This window comes from Setaria viridis, chromosome 6, assembly GCF_005286985.2.
Source record: "Setaria viridis chromosome 6, Setaria_viridis_v4.0, whole genome shotgun sequence".
Taxonomy (NCBI): Eukaryota; Viridiplantae; Streptophyta; class Magnoliopsida; order Poales; family Poaceae; genus Setaria; species Setaria viridis.
In genome coordinates, this window is record NC_048268.2 from 25,759,274 (window position 1) to 25,779,739 (window position 20,466).

The following is a 20,466-nucleotide window of genomic DNA, read 5'->3' on the forward strand; positions in this document are numbered from 1 at the left end:
GCCGAATTTGCCGCCGCTCATTCATATGCGGCGTGCACGCACGGCCGGCTTGCGCTCCTCTCTCTAACGAAGCGTGAGATTCAGAGAGCTCCAAATGACATGCTATGAAACAGTTGTACAAATGCTCAATGCTATACAGCAGAAGGGTAGCCACATCGGGCAGCTCAACCAGCGCGCTGCATGCACGTCTCAAACAACAGAGATTTATGGGAAACAATACTTTCGAAACAATGGAGATGATGATCCAAACGTGCCGGACACTTCTTCGTCGTCTCCTATAGATGGTCTTTTAGTTTACCAATTGAGTTTTAATAATTGTGTTGGTACTCTAATATTTCGGTTCTTTGAGTGTGTAGTATCTGCATACTACGTGTGGATAGGTGGATAGGGGCGGACCTACATGCACCCGAGCGAGGCACAGACCCTTCCTCAAATTTTTGAAGCTAAGGTGATGATCACATTCTCACCATGTTTAAGCTTTCAAAATTTGGTTGCTTTTAAGGTGTGCCCGTACTCAAGGTTAGCTTTAAATCCGCCCCTACTGTGGACTGATTCCCTTCTACGAGGGGATGAAGCCGGATATTCTATCCATTATAAAAAAAAATTGCACTGTTAGAATTAAGGGAAAAAGCAGAGAGTACAAAGAAAGGTGGAAAGATATTCAGTTAAGAAACATGACAACTTACTACTCTTCCTCTGTTCGTGACCCATTCATATCTACTCTACTAGCCCAAGCTCAATTTCTGGCTCATCATTACTAATCGGGCTGCGCTCTACCAACCTACCCCATGGGGCTCCACTGACAGAAACAGGCCCAATCTAAATTGGGCGCCGTGCCCCACAACTCTCTAGTCCTCGTACGTACTCGAAGTCGAAGACCATGCCGAGTTGGCGACCAGCGGCTGACCCGGCTGTTGGGTGGGTGGTGGCCGGCCGGTGGGAGCTGGCCGCTGGATGGAAGGAGACCGGCCGGCTCCCGATCCTCGGAGCGCCAAGTGCCCGGAGCGTGTCAAGGGCTCAAGTGTGACTCGCCAAGTGCTAGCAGTTTCTGTGGTCATTGGAAAACGCCCACGGTTTGGGATCGGCGACACGAGCTTTTTGGAAAACCGCGGATGTGCGCGGTAAGGCAGAAACATTTGCAGGTTGCCGGCCCGCCCCCACTGAGAAAGAAAAGGAAGAGATCGGTAGTGTTGCATCAGCAGCCAGCACTGGGGCCGTCGGGCGCGCTCGCTGTCAGCGTCGTCACTCGATGCCGTGACCGTGAGCGCATACAAGGTCCCAAAGAGACGGGTCCGGGGGCGGTTTGCTCATCTACGTATGTAGCCTGAGCAACACGTACGCCTTGGTAAGAAATTTTATTTTAGGCCTAGCATTTCTCTACCGAACAAAAGCTTTTAACTTTCTACTAGTATACCCTCTCCCCGATTTCAATCAAACCGGTGAAGGACGATCCTACCTCAGTTGCGATCCTTTGAGGACGATATGACTAAATTAAAACGTGCTGAGAGTTTGACATATACAGAATTAGTGAGGTTCGGTGGATACACCGACCGCTCTGTTTTTTTTTTCAGGATCGAACCGTTAAAATCATCCTCCATTTTCGATGCTTGCTCAGACCAGCACCCCACGACCTCGTCTGTTCGTCTGGAACGAAACCCCCGACAAAAATCATCGCTTGATGGGCTTGCCCTCTAGGCTTCTCCTCTCGCGCTCCCTCAGTCTCCCTGTATGCAGACTCGCCTACTCCGACTTGCCAAACCTTAGTGGCGAGGTTTAGCGGCGGAGGTGGTGTGGTTGGGTAGAGCACGACAGTGGGATGAGTGCAGAAACATCCTGGTACGTAGAGAAGAAACTATAGCAATCCACTTTTGAATTGGTATATTTAGATCAAGGACCTGAAATACCAATTCATATAAGCCATCTCTCGGAGCTTTTGTATAACAATTCGATTTACGTAAGCTATTGGCTATTGAAGATGCTCTTAGATACACTACTGCAAAAATGATGTCTAGTACCGGTTCATAACCCCCCTCTAGTACCGATTGTGCAACCGATACTAGGTAATCGGTACTAGAGGAGGACCCTTTAGTTCCGGTTCAAATAACCGTACTTTAGTACCGTTAGGGATACCAACCGGTATTAAAGGGCTTCCCACGCCACGCGAGGAGGTGCCCTCATTAGTACCGGTTGGTATCGGTACTAAGTTTTTTTCTTATCTTTTCTTATTTCTGTTCCTTTAGTCTATATTCATATTTGTTTCCTTTACGTATACTGGTTCTAATACGCTAATTTATGGAAAATTCTATTTATCGTTAATATAACATTTGAGATAATATTATATATATACATATTGTGCACGCACATATATGAATAATATTATAAATATTTATATATAGACATATTGTGCATACACATATCGTATTTAATTACTAATCTGAACCCGAGTCCGCTTTGTGCACTAGATTAGATCCTGAATTATGAAACTCCCCCTAGGATTTGTGACCTCATCCAGATGAAATCCACATAGTTGATCTTGTATTGCCCTGAAAACTTCGGTGTCGAGGAGTTTTTCCTTCCTGTTCATCATCTGTGTCATTGGCAAATGAATTATAAACACATAATCTAAATTTGTTGAACAATTGAAACTGTTTTCAAGTATAAGCATATGAATTGAAATACTTAATCTAATTTTTCTTAGTATATACACATAAATTACGTACCTCTATTTGAAAAAAGTACTAAACTATGAATCCAAAAATTTGTAGCTTATTCTACAAATCACAAATATGAGCTCTAAATAACACATACATATAAATGAAATTTTTTTCATTGTACCTTATTCTAAAAATCATAAAATACTCAAATCTCTTAAGCATAAAACTTAGTATACTAACCATGTATCAAGGGAGAATGAAGTTTAGAACACTTGAATGAGTGAAATCCCCTAAATAACACATTCATATAAATGAAAATTTTCCCTATTGTACCTTATTCTAAAAATCACAAATTACTCTAGCTCTAAAACATAAAACTTACTATACTAACCATGTATCAAGGGAGGATGAAGTTTCTAACCTTTAGAACACTTGAATGAGTGAAATCCCAAGAAATGGTCACAAATCCGACAAAACCTCCCCCTATGGCGCTATGGACAAGGTGAAGCTCGAGCTGGAGGATCTAGCTCGAGCTAGAGGAAAGAGGAGGGTATTTATAGGAAGAAAATTACTACCAATTAGAATCACCAACCGGAACTAAAGGGGTTCCCTAGTACCGGTTGATGCCTTGACCCGGTACTAGAGGGGAGGTGCCACACTACTACCGGTTGATGGAAGCAATCGGTACTGGAGGGTGCCCCTTTAGTACCAGTTGCTGCAAACAACCGGTACTAAAGGGTGCATGGAGCATTAGTACCGGTTGCAACCACCAACCGGTACTAATGCTCGCCCTTTAGTACCGGTTGCCCCAACCGGTACTAAAGGGGTCCTCGTGGCGTGCTTAGACAGTATCCTTTGGAACCGGTACTAATGCTAACATTAGTAGTGGTTTCAAACGCAATCGGTACTAAGAACAGGGATGAGAGGTTAGTTTTCTAGTAGTGATAGTAGCTCTTGAGAAGATTCACTACCTCTGCGAGTGCATATGCTAGTAGTCATGGAGTGAGCCAGCCAGCTAGCCCGGCGGAGAGGTGGTAGGGGCCAATGCCCCCTCTAATGATCAATATAACCAAGTTAGCTACTTACTTAATCGCTAATCCATTTAGACATTTCAAGGATGTTTTTTTCCTAGTGATTAGGTTTTCCAATCGTTTAGATAGAGATTAATTAACTTTTTACTCACATTTACTACATACAGGTTATTTTCTATAAATATAAACAAGGCATTATGCTGAACGGCAAAATAACTAATTTATTCCTCCTCTGACCATATGTTTATGTTTATAATGGTAAAAGTATGTTATCTATACTACATCGAAATATTGATATGCACTATCATATTGTATATTCTTCTATATAACTATTATTAGCCCTATTTAGAAAACGCGATACACGATAGCACATTCGCGCAAAGCACGAAGCACATTCGATAGAAAGCATTACTTCCCACTTCTCTCGTTTCCCGTTTAGAGTCAGTGCATCGCCCATCACTTGGTGAGGAAAAACACTCCTAAACCAGCATGTTTAGTGGGGTTCTCCATTTTGCGTTGACAGTAACACTGTAGACATAGTCCTAATGTAATGTTCCAGAAAAATTCACCAAACTAAATCACTCACTAAAAATCATTTTCAAAATCTTTTCACCGTTTGAGCTCCCAAATCCCATCTTCCCAGCGATTTCGCCGTCCCGGCACCGAAGCCGACTACCGACCGTTTCTTTTTCCTTTTCCTCTCTGCAAGTGACGCCGCGTGCCGGAAGGAAGACCGCCATACGTGCTCGCAACCGTTCCCGCAATCAACGCCGTCTCTCTTTTCCTTCTCCTTTTCCTTCCCTTTTTTCTTTCCTTTTTTCTCCTTTCGTTCTCTTTCTTTTTCTTCGTTTTTCTTCCTTCTTTTTCATGGCTGAGCGCCCGCTTCCTTTTTTCCTAGCCACGATCCATGGCCCTTGGCACCGCTTCCCCCCTAGCTCCTGCGCACCCCCAGGCCCACGCCCGCTTCCCCCTGGCTCCCCGCACTGCTGTTGCACACCACCTCCTGCCGTGCCTTGGCCCCCCCCTTCCTGCGCGCCTGGTTCCAGCACCGCTCCCCGCCAGCTCCCACGCCAAGCGTCGCGCCCCTCCCCGCACGCGCGCGCCCCTGCGCGCCGCAACCCAGCTGTCTGGCCCCACGCGCCCTCCCCCTGGCGCCTGGCCGCGCTCACCCCGGCCCCACGCCACACCTGCGCCGCCTGATGCCCACCACCTCCTGCGCCTGGTGCCAGTCCCCTGGCCCACTCGCCCATGTGCCAAGGCCGTCCTGGCTTTGCTCCGCGGCAGAGCAAGCCCAAACCCCGCGCCGCTACCACTACCCCACGCCGCGCTCGCGACGCCGCGCACGCACGCCGCCGCCCTCCTGCGCGACACCGCGCTCGCTGCTCGCGTCCTGGCCTCCCTGTGCGCCTACTCGCCCCGCGAAGCCGCGCCATCTGGCCGCGGTCACGGTGCTCGCCCCGCGCGCACGCCGCTGCGCTGCGCTGACGCCTCGCTGATAGCGCCCTGGCCATGCAATCCACGTGCACCACCGCTCGAGCACGCCACCGCGCCCCTGTTCGCTTGGCTGCGCGAGCCCGACCCTACCATGCCGCGCATGCGGAGCTTCACCTCGCCACACCACCGTCCTGTGCGTCTCCTGTGCCCGATCATCCTGGTCGCCATTAACTCCGCCCGTTCCTGTGCGCCGCTTGTTGGCAGCCCCTTCCCTCGCCTCCGGCGGGCCTTCGCCCCACTCTCCACTCTACCACCGAGGTTCCCAGCCAACTCCCCCTCGCTCTCGAGAGCTTCCAGTGTGCTCCCACCATCTCCTGCCCACCGCTGTAGAGCCACCTCCACGAGCTGCCTCAGCCCAAGGTAAGGAGAGGAATCAAACCCCCTCGGTCTCCTCTCCGTTTTCCCCCTCTTCCCCGCCGTCGCCGTGCCCTGGTGCCGCCTCTCCCCAACCGGCCATCTCCTTCTGTTTCCCCTCACGAGACGTTCTGTCTTGAGGAAGAAGAAAGGACAGCTTTGCCTTTTTGCCCCTCCGTTTAATCCTTTTTGCATCAAGACCCTCCCACCTCTCTCTTTCTTATTTTCATCACAGACCCTCCCACCTCCAAAAATTATTACAAACAAGTCCCTGACTCCTTTCAAAACAGCCCCTAAACACCTTCTCGCCGACATTTTATACGCCAAATCCTCTCCAATGAACCCCAAATTCGACCACGTCATACTCAAATATATTTCCACCGAGTCATCTAAAAAATCTCTGAAAATACTCATCCTTTTCTATTTTTAAGTTCACTCCCTCTCTTCGAGCTCAAGGGGTAAAACTTTATTGTCTTTTATTTATTGTGTGCCTGCTTGTGTGTGTCGTAGATCGCGCAGTGATCGTGGAGGAGCCTGAAGGAGAGCTTGAAAATCAGTACTGCAAGCCAGAGCCTGAAGACTAGTACCGCAAGCAGGAACTCCCGACCGACTTTGAGGACGGCAAGTCCAATCTTATCCTTTGATGCATATTTATCCTAGTTTTTCAAACACAACCCATTAGCCTATTTTATAACATTGCATAAGTTCTGTTAGAATGCTTAGGATCTTGTTACTCATTTTATTACACCCCAAATATGACTACAATATGTTTTATCAAAGACTAAATGTGTAGGTGTTTTAAATGAGAAAAATGGGTTTTCAGGAAATAAAGGAAAGAAAATGCTTAGATGAGATGGATGGGTATTTCTTGTGTGAAACGCCAAGTTGGGCTTGTACCTTTGTGGTTGAGTAGTTTGGGAGATATCCATTTTATCACAGTTAAGGACCGAGTTGATGTGCCATCTAGCCTAACCCAATTTATCGTGCAACCACTCGACCGTTGTATGCAGCAACGGCTTAGCATAAATCCCACGAGCTAGTCTGTTAGCCATCAGAAGAGTTGGTGAGCAACAGGAGACCATGGAGAAGGAGTAAGATCTTTATGACTTAGGTCCCGGTTAAGACCTCGTTGGTAGGTCATTAACCCCTTGGTTGCTTCTGTGTTAGCTAGTTAGGCTTAGCTAAGGTGGGTAATGGCTTTGATAGGATCTGCATTGACACTAAGGTGATCGTGTTGCGGTACCCTACTTGTGGGTAAAATGTACACCTCTACAGAGTTAAAACCTATCCGGATAGTTGTGTCCACGGCATTGGATGAGTTACGGCTTGGACACATGACTAGTGTTGGGAGATGGATGATTTTCATGGTGTGTGTTGGATTTTGGAAGTGTCCAGCAGTTGTGTCGTGAGCTACTGCGGATGAGGAGTCCAGTAGCATTAAAACTTGGATCCTTCGTGTAGGATCAACCCCACTTGCTGATTTCGTTACTAAAGAAATGCTTTGCGAAATCCCTTTTGAAAATGAACCCTTGCTTGTGTTAAAATCTTGCTTTATTGCAAATAAACCTTAGTCTTATCCTTGATATATCCCGTGCATATTCTTGATTGTATCCCCCTTCGTGGATGGGGTTGGACTTGTTGAGTACTTTTGTACTCATCCTTATTTTGTTGCTTCAGAGGAAGATCCGGACTTCATCGCCGAGGATTTCAAGTAGGAGGTCACTTCCGCACCCAACACTGCCTGTGGTGTTGGCCTTTGCAGAATACTTTTGCTGCCGTGTAGTCCCGAGTGCTGTCTCTTGACAGTGGCTTGGCTCGCTGGTGTTGTTTATTTACTTATCATTTCAGCGTGGCTTTCGCGCCCACTCCCTCGGGAGTTGTACAGTTTATGAATTATCTGTTGAATAAATGTGTTATCATCCTCTTGGGACTGATATTTGTATTATATTTAATCTCTACTTATGTGGGGACGCTTCACCTTAGTAGACTCATTATCTATGTGTTTGACTTGATTTGGTCTGACCTCTAAGTCTAATCCCTTGCTCAATCCTGTCCCTAACAGCTAGGAGACACCTCTTTGGCCTTGCCACAGTGCTGTGCACCCGCTAGCACCTCCCAAACCCCAACCTAACTTGCTAGTTCAGTTTTTGAAAAACAAAAAGAAACTGTTTAATTCAAAAAATTGAATTAACGAATAGACCAGACTTAGATCGTGGGAGATGAGCAAAACGATATAATTAACACCGGAGGATGACCACGCATCCCTCGCTTTGATGTTTTACATGTAGTGATGATGCTCGGTGATCGGTGCCCAATATGCTTTAGGGAGATTTTAGTCATCTTCTAGCTATACGAGTTTTCCTTAGTAGCCAATCAACCAACTTATATAATACTTCCTCCGTTTTAAATTGCAGATCGTTTTAATTTTTCTAGATTCCATCTAGATATATTATACTTATGAATAAAACGACTGAACGGAGGAAGGTGTTGACTATACACGTAAGTTACATCATTAATATATATTCCCAAGTGTACAAGGTTATCATTGACGTCTGCCTCTCCAGTGCGTTTTTCATTCTAGTCTAGCGCCGTACGCCCCCCTTGCTGTGGCTGACGGAAGGCGGGCCCCCCTGATTGGATAAGTTTATATCCATATCAGATCCGGAGATGGATGTGCACACGTCAGTGGGTGGTGGTGCTGCGTCGCCGGACGCCAGGCCGGCGGTGTCGTTTACTACTGTGTTTTTTTTTTCCTCAATGGACTTAACTACTGTGTTAGTATTAATTTAATAACTTACTGTTTCTTCCGCAAGAAGTAGGAATTGTTTTTCTTTTTTCACATGTCGATTTATCAAGTACCAAGTGATTACCTGCATGCAGACTTGCGCGGTAGCCCTGTCAAGCGTTAAATATAGTCCCTATTTTAAAATGTAGGTTATTTTACTTTTCTAGATTTGCGCGGTAGCTAAGTTAAGCCAGTGTCGTGCGTTGAGCTCGCACTCCTGCCATGCTCATGATTTTAAACAAAACCGCATCGGCATTCTGGGTTCATAAATTTCTAGGCACTTGTTTTTCTTTTGATGAGAGGGTTAAAATATCCATTTCTTTCCATTTTATGGGTACCTGAGCTGAGATGAGAAGCTAATTTTGATGGTTCTTTTCTTTGCAGTACTTTGTCTTAAATCTCACTATCTGAAAAAGGAAGTGTTTATGGCAAAGTTGTGGATGAAACGTGTTTGGAGGGCAAGCTTTGGGATTAGAGATGGCAAGACCACAAAATATCATAGAGCGATGTGATATCTTCTCTTCGCTCACCCTAATTGCGTCCATCTATCTCAAGAAGGAAATGCAAAAGTCATAACATTTTGTACTCTTTTCTTTCCGGTTACCTCGTTTCTCCCACCCTCCTATGTCTTTAGTCTTTATAGATAAACTATATTTAGATCCGTCGCACAGGGGTAGAGCTGATAAGCGACATGCGTGCAGAGGTGATCAACCACCATGGCTCCCATCGCATCTATCGCAACCCCAAAGCAATTGATCATGATCAAATTTGCAAGTTTGGATATTGAGCATTTACGCATAATAATAGGATTCTTTTCAATGAGTAATTATAGGAGCAACTTTGGAAAAGATAATTTGATAAAACTTTTCTTGCCTTGAGTCGTTGAGTCATTATATACCTATTCTACTGTGGATTCTCCACGATCTTATTTCTTTCATTCATTCTTGCTCGAGCCGGATGATGAAAAATTATCATGTCCGGTTTCTTTGAGGGATGGATCTTAAAGAATTCACCTATCCTGACTTCTCATCTTCCCTTTCTATCAAATTTAAATGTCTCTCTCTTTGATCTAGCCATCTAGGCAAGGTAAATGTTTTAATGACGGGAAAAAGCATGTGGAAGGACAACCCCTATGAATATTGTGATTTCTAATTTGGATAAAAACTACTTGCAACACCCATTCAACCTCTATCTCTCTCACTTTCTCTCTCGTCCCTTTTCTCTATCGGCTTAACAAAAATTATGGTCTTTTATTTTTTTAAACTTTTTAGTAATATTCTCCATTTTAAATTTTCATAAGAAAATACAGCCAAAATTCCATAAAAGACTAACGAAAAAAATCAAGAAGAACTTTGAGGAAATAGTCACTAAAAATAATTATTTGAAAATTGGTAGACTTTTTTAAAATTAAAACATAAGTTGACGAAAAGTTGTTCTAATGATATTGATTGTGCATTTGTTGTAGAAAAACTTAGTTGTTTTTCATATTACAGATTTTTTTTTTGAGATAGCCTCGCTTACGAGAGTACATGTTGTAGTATATGAACTTACACATAGTCACACTCCATACACACCAGGTCTACATCCTATACTCACACTCACATACCTGCCTTGAAGAGATGATCTCGGAGTCCAAGGGATTTTTTGAAAAATCCCCACGAAATCCACTCGAACCTGTAACCTCCTATGAAGATCGGTGCTACTTGAGCTTTTCTGGTGACCAACCGGTCCGCAGACCGTTCGCTTCCAGATTATAAGTTAAGAAAAACCTTAGTTGCTTTGTCTAAACAGGAAATGACAGTCGCTTGATGGTGAAAATTTTCTATTTGTTAGTCGAACCAAACAAATCGCAATGTGGACTGAATTCACCCAAAAGAAAAACAAATCAAATTTGTCCAAACAAAATTTTCACGAGGAAGCGGAGACCCAGGCGAAAAGTGTCAGGTCATTGTTAATTGATGCCCCGTACGCCCGTGGTAAAATTCCGAGAGAGTAAATGCACAACAGTGAAGGAATACTTAAAAGCGAAGATTAGTGTGCGCTTGAATGCTAATCCATCTGTCTCTCTGTTTCCCTTTCCCAGCAGCTTACACGTCATTATCCTCCTCTCCGCGCGGCCCCAAGAAACGACAGGCAGGAGCAGAGCAGAGGAACCCCCGACTGCCACTCCACCCAATCCGCTAGCCATCGACCCTCGTTTCCCTCCTCCATTCCTGTGGGACTCGTCGGATTCACTCGCTCGCCGTCCATGGTTTTCGACCCTCGCCCCCGCCCATAAAGCCGATGGGTTAGCACCCCACGCCGCGCCCAGGAACCCGAGGAGGAGCGGACGGACGCCGCGGCAGACGGTCGTCCCCTTCCTGGCCCCCGCCCCGGATCGTCGAGGCTTGCGGCTCCGGTACGTGTTTTGGATTCTGTCTCTCCTCCGATTATCCTTCTCTGTTGATTATGTTATGCCCGCTGTGGAATTGATTGCGTGGTTGGAGTAGAATTTGTGGAGGCGAGCTTGGGATTGGGTGGCGTCGCAAGAACCGGGAGCTTGGTTCTTGGTCGCCGGGTTGGGGGCTTTTACTTGCGCGCAGATCTAAGCTTTTATGTCTGGTAGGCATTTTCTTTTGGTGGAATTGTACGGCTCTGTCATGGCCGTTATCTCGCTGATTGTGCTGTGAGAACTGTCTGTTTGGTCTGTAATTTCTAAGGTCTGAAGTTTTGATGCTGGGGCATTCAGATGTGCAGCAACTGGGGTTAGCAATCGTTGGATCAGTTCAGTTTTGGGGAATTTCTAGAGCAACAAGAGAGTTCGGTACCAAAACCAGAGTGACACAGCGAGCGATGGGTTAATGATAGGCCTGTCTATTCGCTTGTTCAGTAATGCTATCTTAAAAAAGTAAATCTGCAATGTTACTGCGAATCTCTCAGAAATACTTTCTAAGTTAACCAAAAGTCAAATAAAAGGGCTGCGTCAAGCTACTTTGCTATAAATAAATAATTGGCATTAGCTCAAGTTTCTGGAATCATAATATCTGGTTGGCTAATTATCTCGATAAGGATCATCAGTTTATTGTCCAAAAAATCCACAAGGTAGTGAGTGCTATTGTTATACTGTATCTTGATTGAAGAAGTGGGAGTCTGGGATACAAGAATTAACTATTCAATAAGCCATTTTATTTGATTTTTTTGGTCTTGTTACACTAGTCACCCTAAATTCCAATAAGCTAAAACTAGTGAGCTAAATCGGAATAGTTTGTTGATTCAGTTATGTATCCTTTTTGCTCCTCCCGATTTACATCCTGTATGTTATCTTGAGGACAGAAAAATAAGTTTCTTTATGTGCCTAGCCATTGTTCATGCATGGGTATTTGCCTTCTTCGCTATGATGCTTAAGTATTAGCCACAGTTTGTGTTCTGTGCAGTCTTATCCAACTTACCTTTTCAGTGATGCTTGCATGTCTGGCACTTGGATCGATTGACTTGATGTCGCTTTTTAAGATATAATAGTGAGTTACCTGTTTCATTGGCACTTGCCTCTTTGGACCAAAAAGCTGAAATCTACATTGTCAAGGCAGTATGCTTTCATTTCAGTATTTGTCAATATGACGACTTATGTGTTGCCTGTATGTGATTGCAAGTTTGAGATGGGTTTTAACATTCTTTTGTGTTGTTATCGACAGTTTTGTGATTGGTGAAAATAATGGCTGCTGCCGAAGCGAGGGCTGCCTGGCAACGTGCTGCAAACCGTTGCCTGGTTCAGGAGGACAGAAAGAGAGCCCCAAAACTAGCCTGCTATCCATCCTCGGCTGAACAACAACACGGTACAAACAATGGGAGCTGTAGACATTCTGAAGATCATCCCATCTCCAATTTCATGCCTTTGAGCTGGAATCCCATGAATTCTAATCTGCCACCAGATGTTAGATGGTGGGTTCAGTTACAGCCAAGTTTTGGGATCCAGAAGGATCTTGCTAGTGAGCGGCAATGTTGTTTGAGCAGGAAAATTGATGAGAAGAAAGTGGAGGATTCAGCACCAAAGCCTAAACATGAGGAAACTTTACTTTGCGAAGCAGCTGACACTAGCACTGAGAAGAGTGGTGATATTTTTGAGCCTCCATGGATGGTTTCATCAGCCTTCATGAAGTATTCTCCTGAAACAGGCTTGGAAGAACTGAAGACTGTTGGTCGCTATTCTCAAGCGTCTAAGTGCAGCGAAACTGCCAGCAATTGTTTGTACAATGATAATGAATTCCCTGATTTTGAATGTATTGACCCAGCACCTTTGAAGAACCCAGAGAAGGCTAATTTTGATATGGATGTACCTTGGAAAGAAGGTGAAAAGACTCAACCATGGTGGCAAATCGCTGATGAGAATGAGCTCGCTTTACTGGTCGCTGAAAAAGCAATGCAGCACATTGAGAATTGTGATCTGCCAAGACCTACCCAGACAGTACCTGTTCACAGGACAGAATCATATACTCGCAAAAATATAGGTGATTATGGGGGGCCATCATCTCCTGCAGGAAGAGTGTCACATCCTGTTCCTGGACAATGTGACCATGTCAAGTGTAGCTATAGCACAGGAAGCACAGATGAGCTGGATTTGTTCAAGGGTAATGGAGTTTGGGAAGAGCACGGAAGGAATGATCCATTCAGGTGTGCATTCTTCTGCTTCACCACATTATCCTCATGCGACCAGCTGCAATTTTTCCTAACTGTATCTGAACTTGTACCTTATTTTGTTTCATTTCACATATTGGTATCTGAGGATGATCATGCTTGATACCTTTGGTTCTAGTGGCGGGATATGCTATCTAATTTAAAATTTATCATTACTTAGTTAATTTTGCATGTCTATTATCAGTAAGAGCCTACATAATTCACATACATGTACTTGCTTTCACAGCGTTTGAAAACTTTAGATGTCTTCCATTTCCCTGTAGGTTTGTTCGGTATTCTGGTCACATATTCATTTCATCCCATTTTCATGCAGTGTGTCGCAAGATTTTTCTAGCAGTAGCACTACCGGATCAGAAAGCAAACAAACACTACAGAATGTATCGGAGCGGGATAAGATCTTGGAGGCACTTCGCCACTCACAAACCCGTGCTAGGGAAGCTGAGTTGGCTGCCAAGAAAGCGGACAACGAGAAAGATGATATCATCAAGCTTTTGTTCCGACAGGCCTCACATCTCTTCGCATGCAATCAGTGGCTGAAGATAATGCAGCTGGAGAATATTGTCCTCCAGCTCAAGCACAAAGAGCATTCGATAGCGTCCATCATACCTGAGCTTCCATGGATGTCCCTGAAGGAGAAGCCTGCACAGGGTCAAGAGCAGAAAGATTGGACTAGGAGGAAAGGTAGAAGGCAGAAGAAGGGAGGCGGCTTCTTTGACGCGATCTTATTTGCGGTCGGGTTAGGTCTTGCTGGCGCCGGGTTTCTTCTTGGTTGGACCCTGGGTTGGCTGTTGCCACAGTTGTAGAGTTATTGGTTGTTCTCTTCCGAGGATAGCTAACTAGTCGTTTTGCTGTGTAGATCCATAGATGGAAGCTCCAGGTGCACCCTTCACGGGAATGGTGCGAAATGATCAATGTTTGTTAGACCCCAGGATCGGTTGATTTGGAAACCATGCTGGTGCAAAGTCGTAAATGAATCTCCATACTGCACAATGCACAGAGCCTTTTTTTTTTAATTTTGTTTTGTTTGTTTTGGTGTAAATGTGTCGATTTGTCATCACTGAATATTGTAAATATGGATCAGTGTTGAAATTGGAAGTTGGGACTTTGTTATCTGTCGGGTTCAGCCGTATATCCGCCTGTGCAGAATGGTTGATGAAATTGGTAGAATATCATTAAGCATCTTCTCAAGGCCGTGGAGCTTGTCAAATTTCATGCTACATCTGCAGGATTTGTTGGCAGGAGGATGCTTGTAACGAAAAAACATGCCAATTTTATTTCGAAAAAGAACACAAAGCATTGGGATTCGACTCTGCCCCTTTTAAATGTCTTGGTTGAAATGTTATACTACTTCGCTCTCACAAAGATGGACTGCCGGAGTAAATTTGACCGGACGAAGTTTAAAGTCAACGGGCTTTTACCATTCCGTGCGTTGAGATGCTCGGCTCGCCGGCGCCGGCACTCGCCTCAATGAATCCTTTCAAGTTCTATCACGAACCAACCTACCGCCGTCGCTGCCTTTCGGCACTGCGCACGCTACCCTCTTCTGCCGCCGCCTCCTGTCAGGCTGTCACATCGACGGCCATTGGATCTACCTGATCGGCGATGCGTGCCAGGTGTTCGCGGTAATGCCCCACCCACGCCGTATGATCTGATGACGAATAATTTCCCTCAGGCAGAGCAGCTCCGCCTGCTCCAATGTGCCTTCTGCGGTTCATGGGCGTCACCATATTGAGAGCATCCAGAAACCTGCGCGGTGGTATGCAATGTCGATCTTGCTGTATCCTGGATCAATCCACAGCCATGCCATGTGACACTGTTTTCCTTGTGTGGCAGGTTGCTCCGGGGCAGCCATCAAGCACCAGTTCGTTTGAGTGCGACATGATTTTGAGGTGTTGACTAGGTACCATGATTTTGATATGATAAGTCTGTTCAAGTACCTTTCACGAGCAACATAAAAGGTTAAGTTCTGGAAAAATGTGGTGAGTTTGTTGGTGCATAAAAATAAACTTTCTATGGTATACCAAAGTCAAAAGTGGTTTCGCATTTCCTCTGGTACAGGAGCCAATTTTAATTAAAAAAAATAATGGCGATCCACATAGAGCACACAGCCTCATAGGTCCAATGGTTGAGGAATAGAAATGCAATGTTCAACTCTTGTCCTCATTCGGACTTGCCACCAGCTCTGCAAAATGGCTTCTGATGGGCCCAACTTTCCCTGACTGCAGTGTGTAGATATTGTCTTATATTGTCCAAAATGTAGAACATTGTCATATGAACATTGTTGAGATCTAGTGTAGCAAGAGTGGTATACATGTGGAGCCAATACACAATTGTGACAGACCATACACCTCCACACGACAGTATCATTAGAAATGGAACTCCTAACTTTCCTTTCTTTGACTATTCATGATGAATCACTTCAAAAATCACTATGTACTTATCTCCTAATTCACATTCTTCCATGATGAAGTGGATAAGGTTCATGAACCTGTTATACTCCTGCTGCTCGTCCTAATCTTTCCCTTAGAATCTTCACCCCCATGTATCTGAGCACCAAATACAACAAAAGTAAAATTAACCAGTAAATCATTACTTTTTGATAATGGAGGAAAAGTTACATATATAATTTTTGTCATGTACCTGCCCATCATCAGGACTGTAGCTTGTGGGTTTGTTCCTGGTGATCTAAATAAGGTTGACCCATCAACCACACGCAGGCCTGAGATGCCAATCACCCGGTACTGTTGATCAACCACCTTGCCTACATGGCATCCACCATGGTAATGCCAGATGGTTGTTACTGTGTCCCTGCAAAACTGCTCCAACGATGTGGTGTCATCCGTGTGCTTTGGTATCAAGTTTATGTTAGCTGATACGCTCATATTGAGCAGCGTTTCCATTGGATATCCAGCACCATTGGCAGTAAGGTTAGTAAAATGGTTTGTCTTAAGTATTTTCTCGATGGTTTTTATCCCGTAGACACATCGGCTGAGATCCTTTGGATGCTGGAAATAGTTGAAGGTGACGCTGGGGTTGCTATCAACATCAGTGTCCACAAGTACTAAATTGCCAGTAGACAGGGGGCCATCGATCTTCTCAAGAATGAAACCTCCATCAAATACTTCTTTGGGTAGGCTATATTTGTTATCTACATACTTTTGGATTGCATCAAAACTTCTTTTCTTTGGTGGAATTGTTGATAGCTGCCCAATCTGCATTGAAGTTACAAAACTCATTAGAGGTAAGCTTGAAAGCTATCATGCTCCTCAAAATGGAGTAGTGGGCATATGCTAAGCCTTTAATTTTCTTTATACTAGCTCAAGAAAGTTTTGTTCTGTTCCTTGCACCTTATTTCCTACAAATAATTCGTAAAGAAAATTCTGTTTTAGAATATTGATAATGGTGAATTGCTGAAACACTAAACTGATATACTTGATGTGCTAACAATTATGTCACTGTAAGTTAACATCTATTTGCTGAGCAATATGAATTTCTGTGCACATTTAACCGGATTCCTTGTTCCTTTTATATATCTATCTTGAGCATCCATAAACTTAAGAAATGTCAGCTTTCAAAAAGAGGGGAAGTTGGCTCTGCGCAGACAGTGTAGAGAGTGATTTTTCTTAAGATAATTAGTGTAGGGTGTTGTTTCTGCATATAATACTTAGTGTCATGCATCAGGATGCTTGTGAACTTGTAAGAAGTTATAAGATATACAAGTAAAAGGAAAAGCCAAACAGATTCCAAACCTCTGCGGACATGATTCCATGATGGCAGTGGATGCTATCATCTGTCTGGCTGAATCCACTGCTGGCTTCAATAAACACACCAGCATCAGTTATTCCGACAGTTTCAATCAGAGATTGCTTTGTCGGGTTCTTCATAGGTACAAAGATCGAGTTCATTGGATTATCTGACATTCCTTTACCGACATGTTCATTGCGGAGGGTTACAGAAATATTGTGCTTCTTAAGTTCATTCCTTGGTCCGATTCCACTGAGCATCAAAAGCTGTGGGCTGCCAATTGCACCGGCAGAAACAATTATCTCACTACCCCTTTTTTCTCTGAGGAAGGCTTGGTGGTGCCTGCCGTTCTCATCTTTGAATTGAACTCCAATAGCCCTTGGCTTCCTATGCCCTGTGCAAGAGATGAATAGTACACATCTTTGAAGTGCCCACTCTTTATGCTTGAGGTATACAGATAACTTTTGTTTACTATAGAATTGGGGAACTTTTGTTTACTTAAACAAGCTTACCTTGTTTCGTGTTGAAAACTATTTTGTTGACCCTAGCATAAAGCAGCACCCTAAGGTTGTTAGGATTTCCGGCAGCAAGGAGGTCAGCAGCCGTGTGCCGGTACCCAGTCTCATCAAATATGGTGCCCCCAACCTTGGTTCCATAGAGATGGTCATAAGTATATCCATTGTACGGTGAAACCCCTGCTTCCAGCAGCCCATCCCGCAGTGCAGCTTGCCAAGGTGCGACTTTGGGCCAATGAACAATCCTCTCTTCAACCCAAGGGTAGGACTGGTTGACCAGCTCTTCATCCCAGCCTGCCTGCTGCACGAAACTGAACGGACAAGCACATGAATGTTTTTTTCAGATTACAACAGTAACATTACTACTAGTAGCACTAACAGTAACAGTCAGCGTGTTGAAGAAGTGTGTCTACTAGACTGACTAAATTAGGCTTCTTCCATTGGCCAATTTTTATGTTTTATAGTTCGGAGCCTATGACATTGCCGCACTTACAGTCTAGTTAAGCCTCTTATATGTCATTCTACTCTGTGCACATTATAGGCTGTTTGTTAGCTGAGTTTAAGTTTGTGAAAGCGACTCACTGTTTGTATATTGTGAAAATCTATTGGAACAGAAACTTAACTGAGGTCAAATAGACATAAGGTAGAATACAGTGTATAAGAACATGGCAATTGTGTACCTTGGTTTTGCCCGGCTGTAGAAGCCAGCATTGATACAGGTTCCACCACCCAGCACCTTTGCACGGGCATTGATCACACCATCGGTGGAGATAAAACCTTGTGATGGTGATTCTGGCGAAACATCGGCCAAGCAAATATGGAAGTTCTCCAGTAAGGTGATATTGCGGTTGCCGTATGGAGACCCACCTCTCTCCAGCAGGAGTACCTTGTACTTCTGGGACAGCGTCGCTGCCAGTGGGCATCCAGCAGTGCCCCCGCCGACAATGATGTAGTCATATGCCTCATACTGAAATGTGGGGAACCTGCTTGCCTCCAGGAAGGTAGGGAGATTCAGTTTGGTGAAATGATCTCTTCCTGCAGAAGTGTTCCAGGTTATTCTCTGAAGCCGCTTGGTTGCAGAGTAAGATTTCAATCTCTTTATTCTCTGAACTGTTACCAGATACCTCAATCTGATTATAACTATTCATCAGGTTTGTCTGGTTATTATACATTGTTGCAGAAGCCAAAAAGGTGCCCCCCCTACAGTTTCAAAAAAAGGTGCCCCCCCTCTCCTCTTTCCCGTCTCCAACTTTCTTGTATTTTTACTTTCTTTGTGCGAGAATTATAGGTTTATTTACTTAACACTTCTGTTTGTCGCGCTATTTTAATGAAGATGCTATAAACAGGCCACTTTAAGGACTAAGAAGCTACAGCGGGATTTTTGAGTTGAAAACTATAGTAAAATTCGACACTAGACAGTACTGCTGCCAGGGTGCATGGTTAAAACTGTACAAGTCTGACAGTACTTTATCCCAAACTTCTGAGTGAAGCCAAAATGCAAGTTAAACATTCGGAAACAGAAAAGGCTGACAGACATACAGGCAGAAAGAATGAAAGAAAGCTGTCAATTATCAAACTCCAACATCGCTGAGGGGGAACCTTTGATCACTACGATCCTTTCAGAAAACCAGAGCTGAGCAAAGTATCGAAGGGAGATCATTCAGTAGCGTCTAAGTCTCTAAGAAGAGCAGAAGCAGGAATAGGCGAAATGTACCTTGAGATGATCTGATGAAGCAGAGGAACACCAGGGCCTTGAAAACCACCCTTCTGCTGATCAAATCCATGGAAGCTCCGGGAGGAGCCTGGAGAAGTCACCAAGCTCAGTCAGCCGGCCTCTACCCTTCTGACGCCCTTAGTCCCTTTGCCCTTTCACCCCAGACAGCGCTGATTCCTGGTTTCCCTGCGATCTCTTCTGCCACACAACCTTGAGGCTGCATTCCAATGGCTTTTGTAGGTAACAGAATTGGGGCATAGGGGGGTTGCCACTGCACACTCATTCAAGAAAGCTCACCAACACCATTTAAATGCCATTCAATGCACAGGCGGCACTGTACTAGTACAACTCAGATTTATGAACTTCATCAGCCAACCAACCACAGCTAAACTGCTCTGAATATACCACCAGCCCTGATATACAGGCATGACAGGCGTGCGTTCCTGTCATCTCTCTCTCTCTCTCTCTCTCTCTCATGAATTTTATCTGCTTTTCCAATTTTTGTGCCTGATTGGTTTGCATCTGTCAATTAGTAGAACCTCTTCTGAGTGCAATTTCGTCCTTCATCACTAGTCACTGCCACATCTACCAATGTTGAAATATTGTTGTCAGATAATGTCTGGTATTAATCCTCATATGTACTAAACTATGGTCTTGCATTATTTAGAGCTGGATGGTAGTTTTTGTCATTTTTATTTAGTGCCTGGATGCAAGCTAGCCAGCATTCCTAAAGGTCTATGGCAAAGGATGATTAGCTCGTACTGTCCCAATAAACAGCTTACAAGGCACCAACCAAAGCATCTTTTTAAATAGGCCAAAGTTCAATGCATAACGGTTTTTTTACCTTACACCTTTCGTAAGTGCATAGGTGATGGTCGTGATTCAAGTGAGAGTAGTCTTTGTGATGGCTTTCTACCGAAATTATCCTTCCTGATTATCTAAGAGGCTGAAGTATGAGCTAGGTCAAATAGCTTTGGGTCAAACTTTCAAGTATGGTTTCTTATATCCATTTGTGATTTTTTTCGTCTTGCATATTTACTTTTGTGACTAGCATGATAGACACCTCTTGCCATGTTAATAAAAAATGATCATTTTTCAATTCATTCTTTTCAACAGGATACAGTAGCATATTTAATCCTGTTCTGTTCATTTGAAGTTTCTTTTTTAAATGAAGCTGGAAGGAGTGCTTATCATTAAGGGAAAAGTCCAATTTTCACACTTCAACTATAGAAAAGTCTGATTTTCAACCCACAACTACAAAACCGGACAGGGAGGACCATTCAACTATCAAAACCGGGCAAATTTGGCCCTTCATGTGGTTTTGGATTTTCCAGAAATTAATTTTTTTTTATTTAATCAAAAAATTCATAACAAATTCATTTCAAATCCAAAAAAAATGAAGTTGGTCCCAAAAGTTTTCTAAAAAGGTAGGCTATTTGTTGGTACTCTATTTGGAACCGTTTACATCATATTTGTTACTATTCCTAATATTTTATTGCTCGTA

The 20,466-nt window shown here is 44.0% G+C and overlaps 2 protein-coding genes across 2 annotated transcripts; one reads left to right on the forward strand and one right to left on the reverse strand.

The window, feature by feature from the left end:
* Positions 1-10,404: 10,404 nt before the first annotated feature.
* LOC117860685 (uncharacterized) lies at positions 10,405-14,099 on the forward strand. The gene is made up of 3 exons (XM_034744061.2): positions 10,405-10,716; positions 11,990-12,965; positions 13,303-14,099. The coding sequence occupies exons 2-3, from the start codon at positions 12,010-12,012 to the stop codon at positions 13,790-13,792; spliced, it is 1,446 nt and encodes a 481-aa protein (XP_034599952.1). The 5' UTR covers positions 10,405-10,716; positions 11,990-12,009; the 3' UTR covers positions 13,793-14,099.
* Positions 14,100-15,205: 1,106 nt separating this feature from the next.
* LOC117860684 (protein HOTHEAD) lies at positions 15,206-19,233 on the reverse strand. Its single transcript, XM_034744060.2, has 6 exons — positions 18,963-19,233; positions 17,929-18,283; positions 17,246-17,559; positions 16,739-17,127; positions 15,630-16,201; positions 15,206-15,535 (listed from the first exon to the last, which is right to left on the reverse strand). Exons 1-6 carry the CDS (start codon positions 19,030-19,032, stop codon positions 15,481-15,483), a joined length of 1,755 nt encoding a protein of 584 aa, XP_034599951.1. The 5' UTR covers positions 19,033-19,233; the 3' UTR covers positions 15,206-15,480.
* Between the last annotated feature and the right edge of the window lie 1,233 nt (positions 19,234-20,466).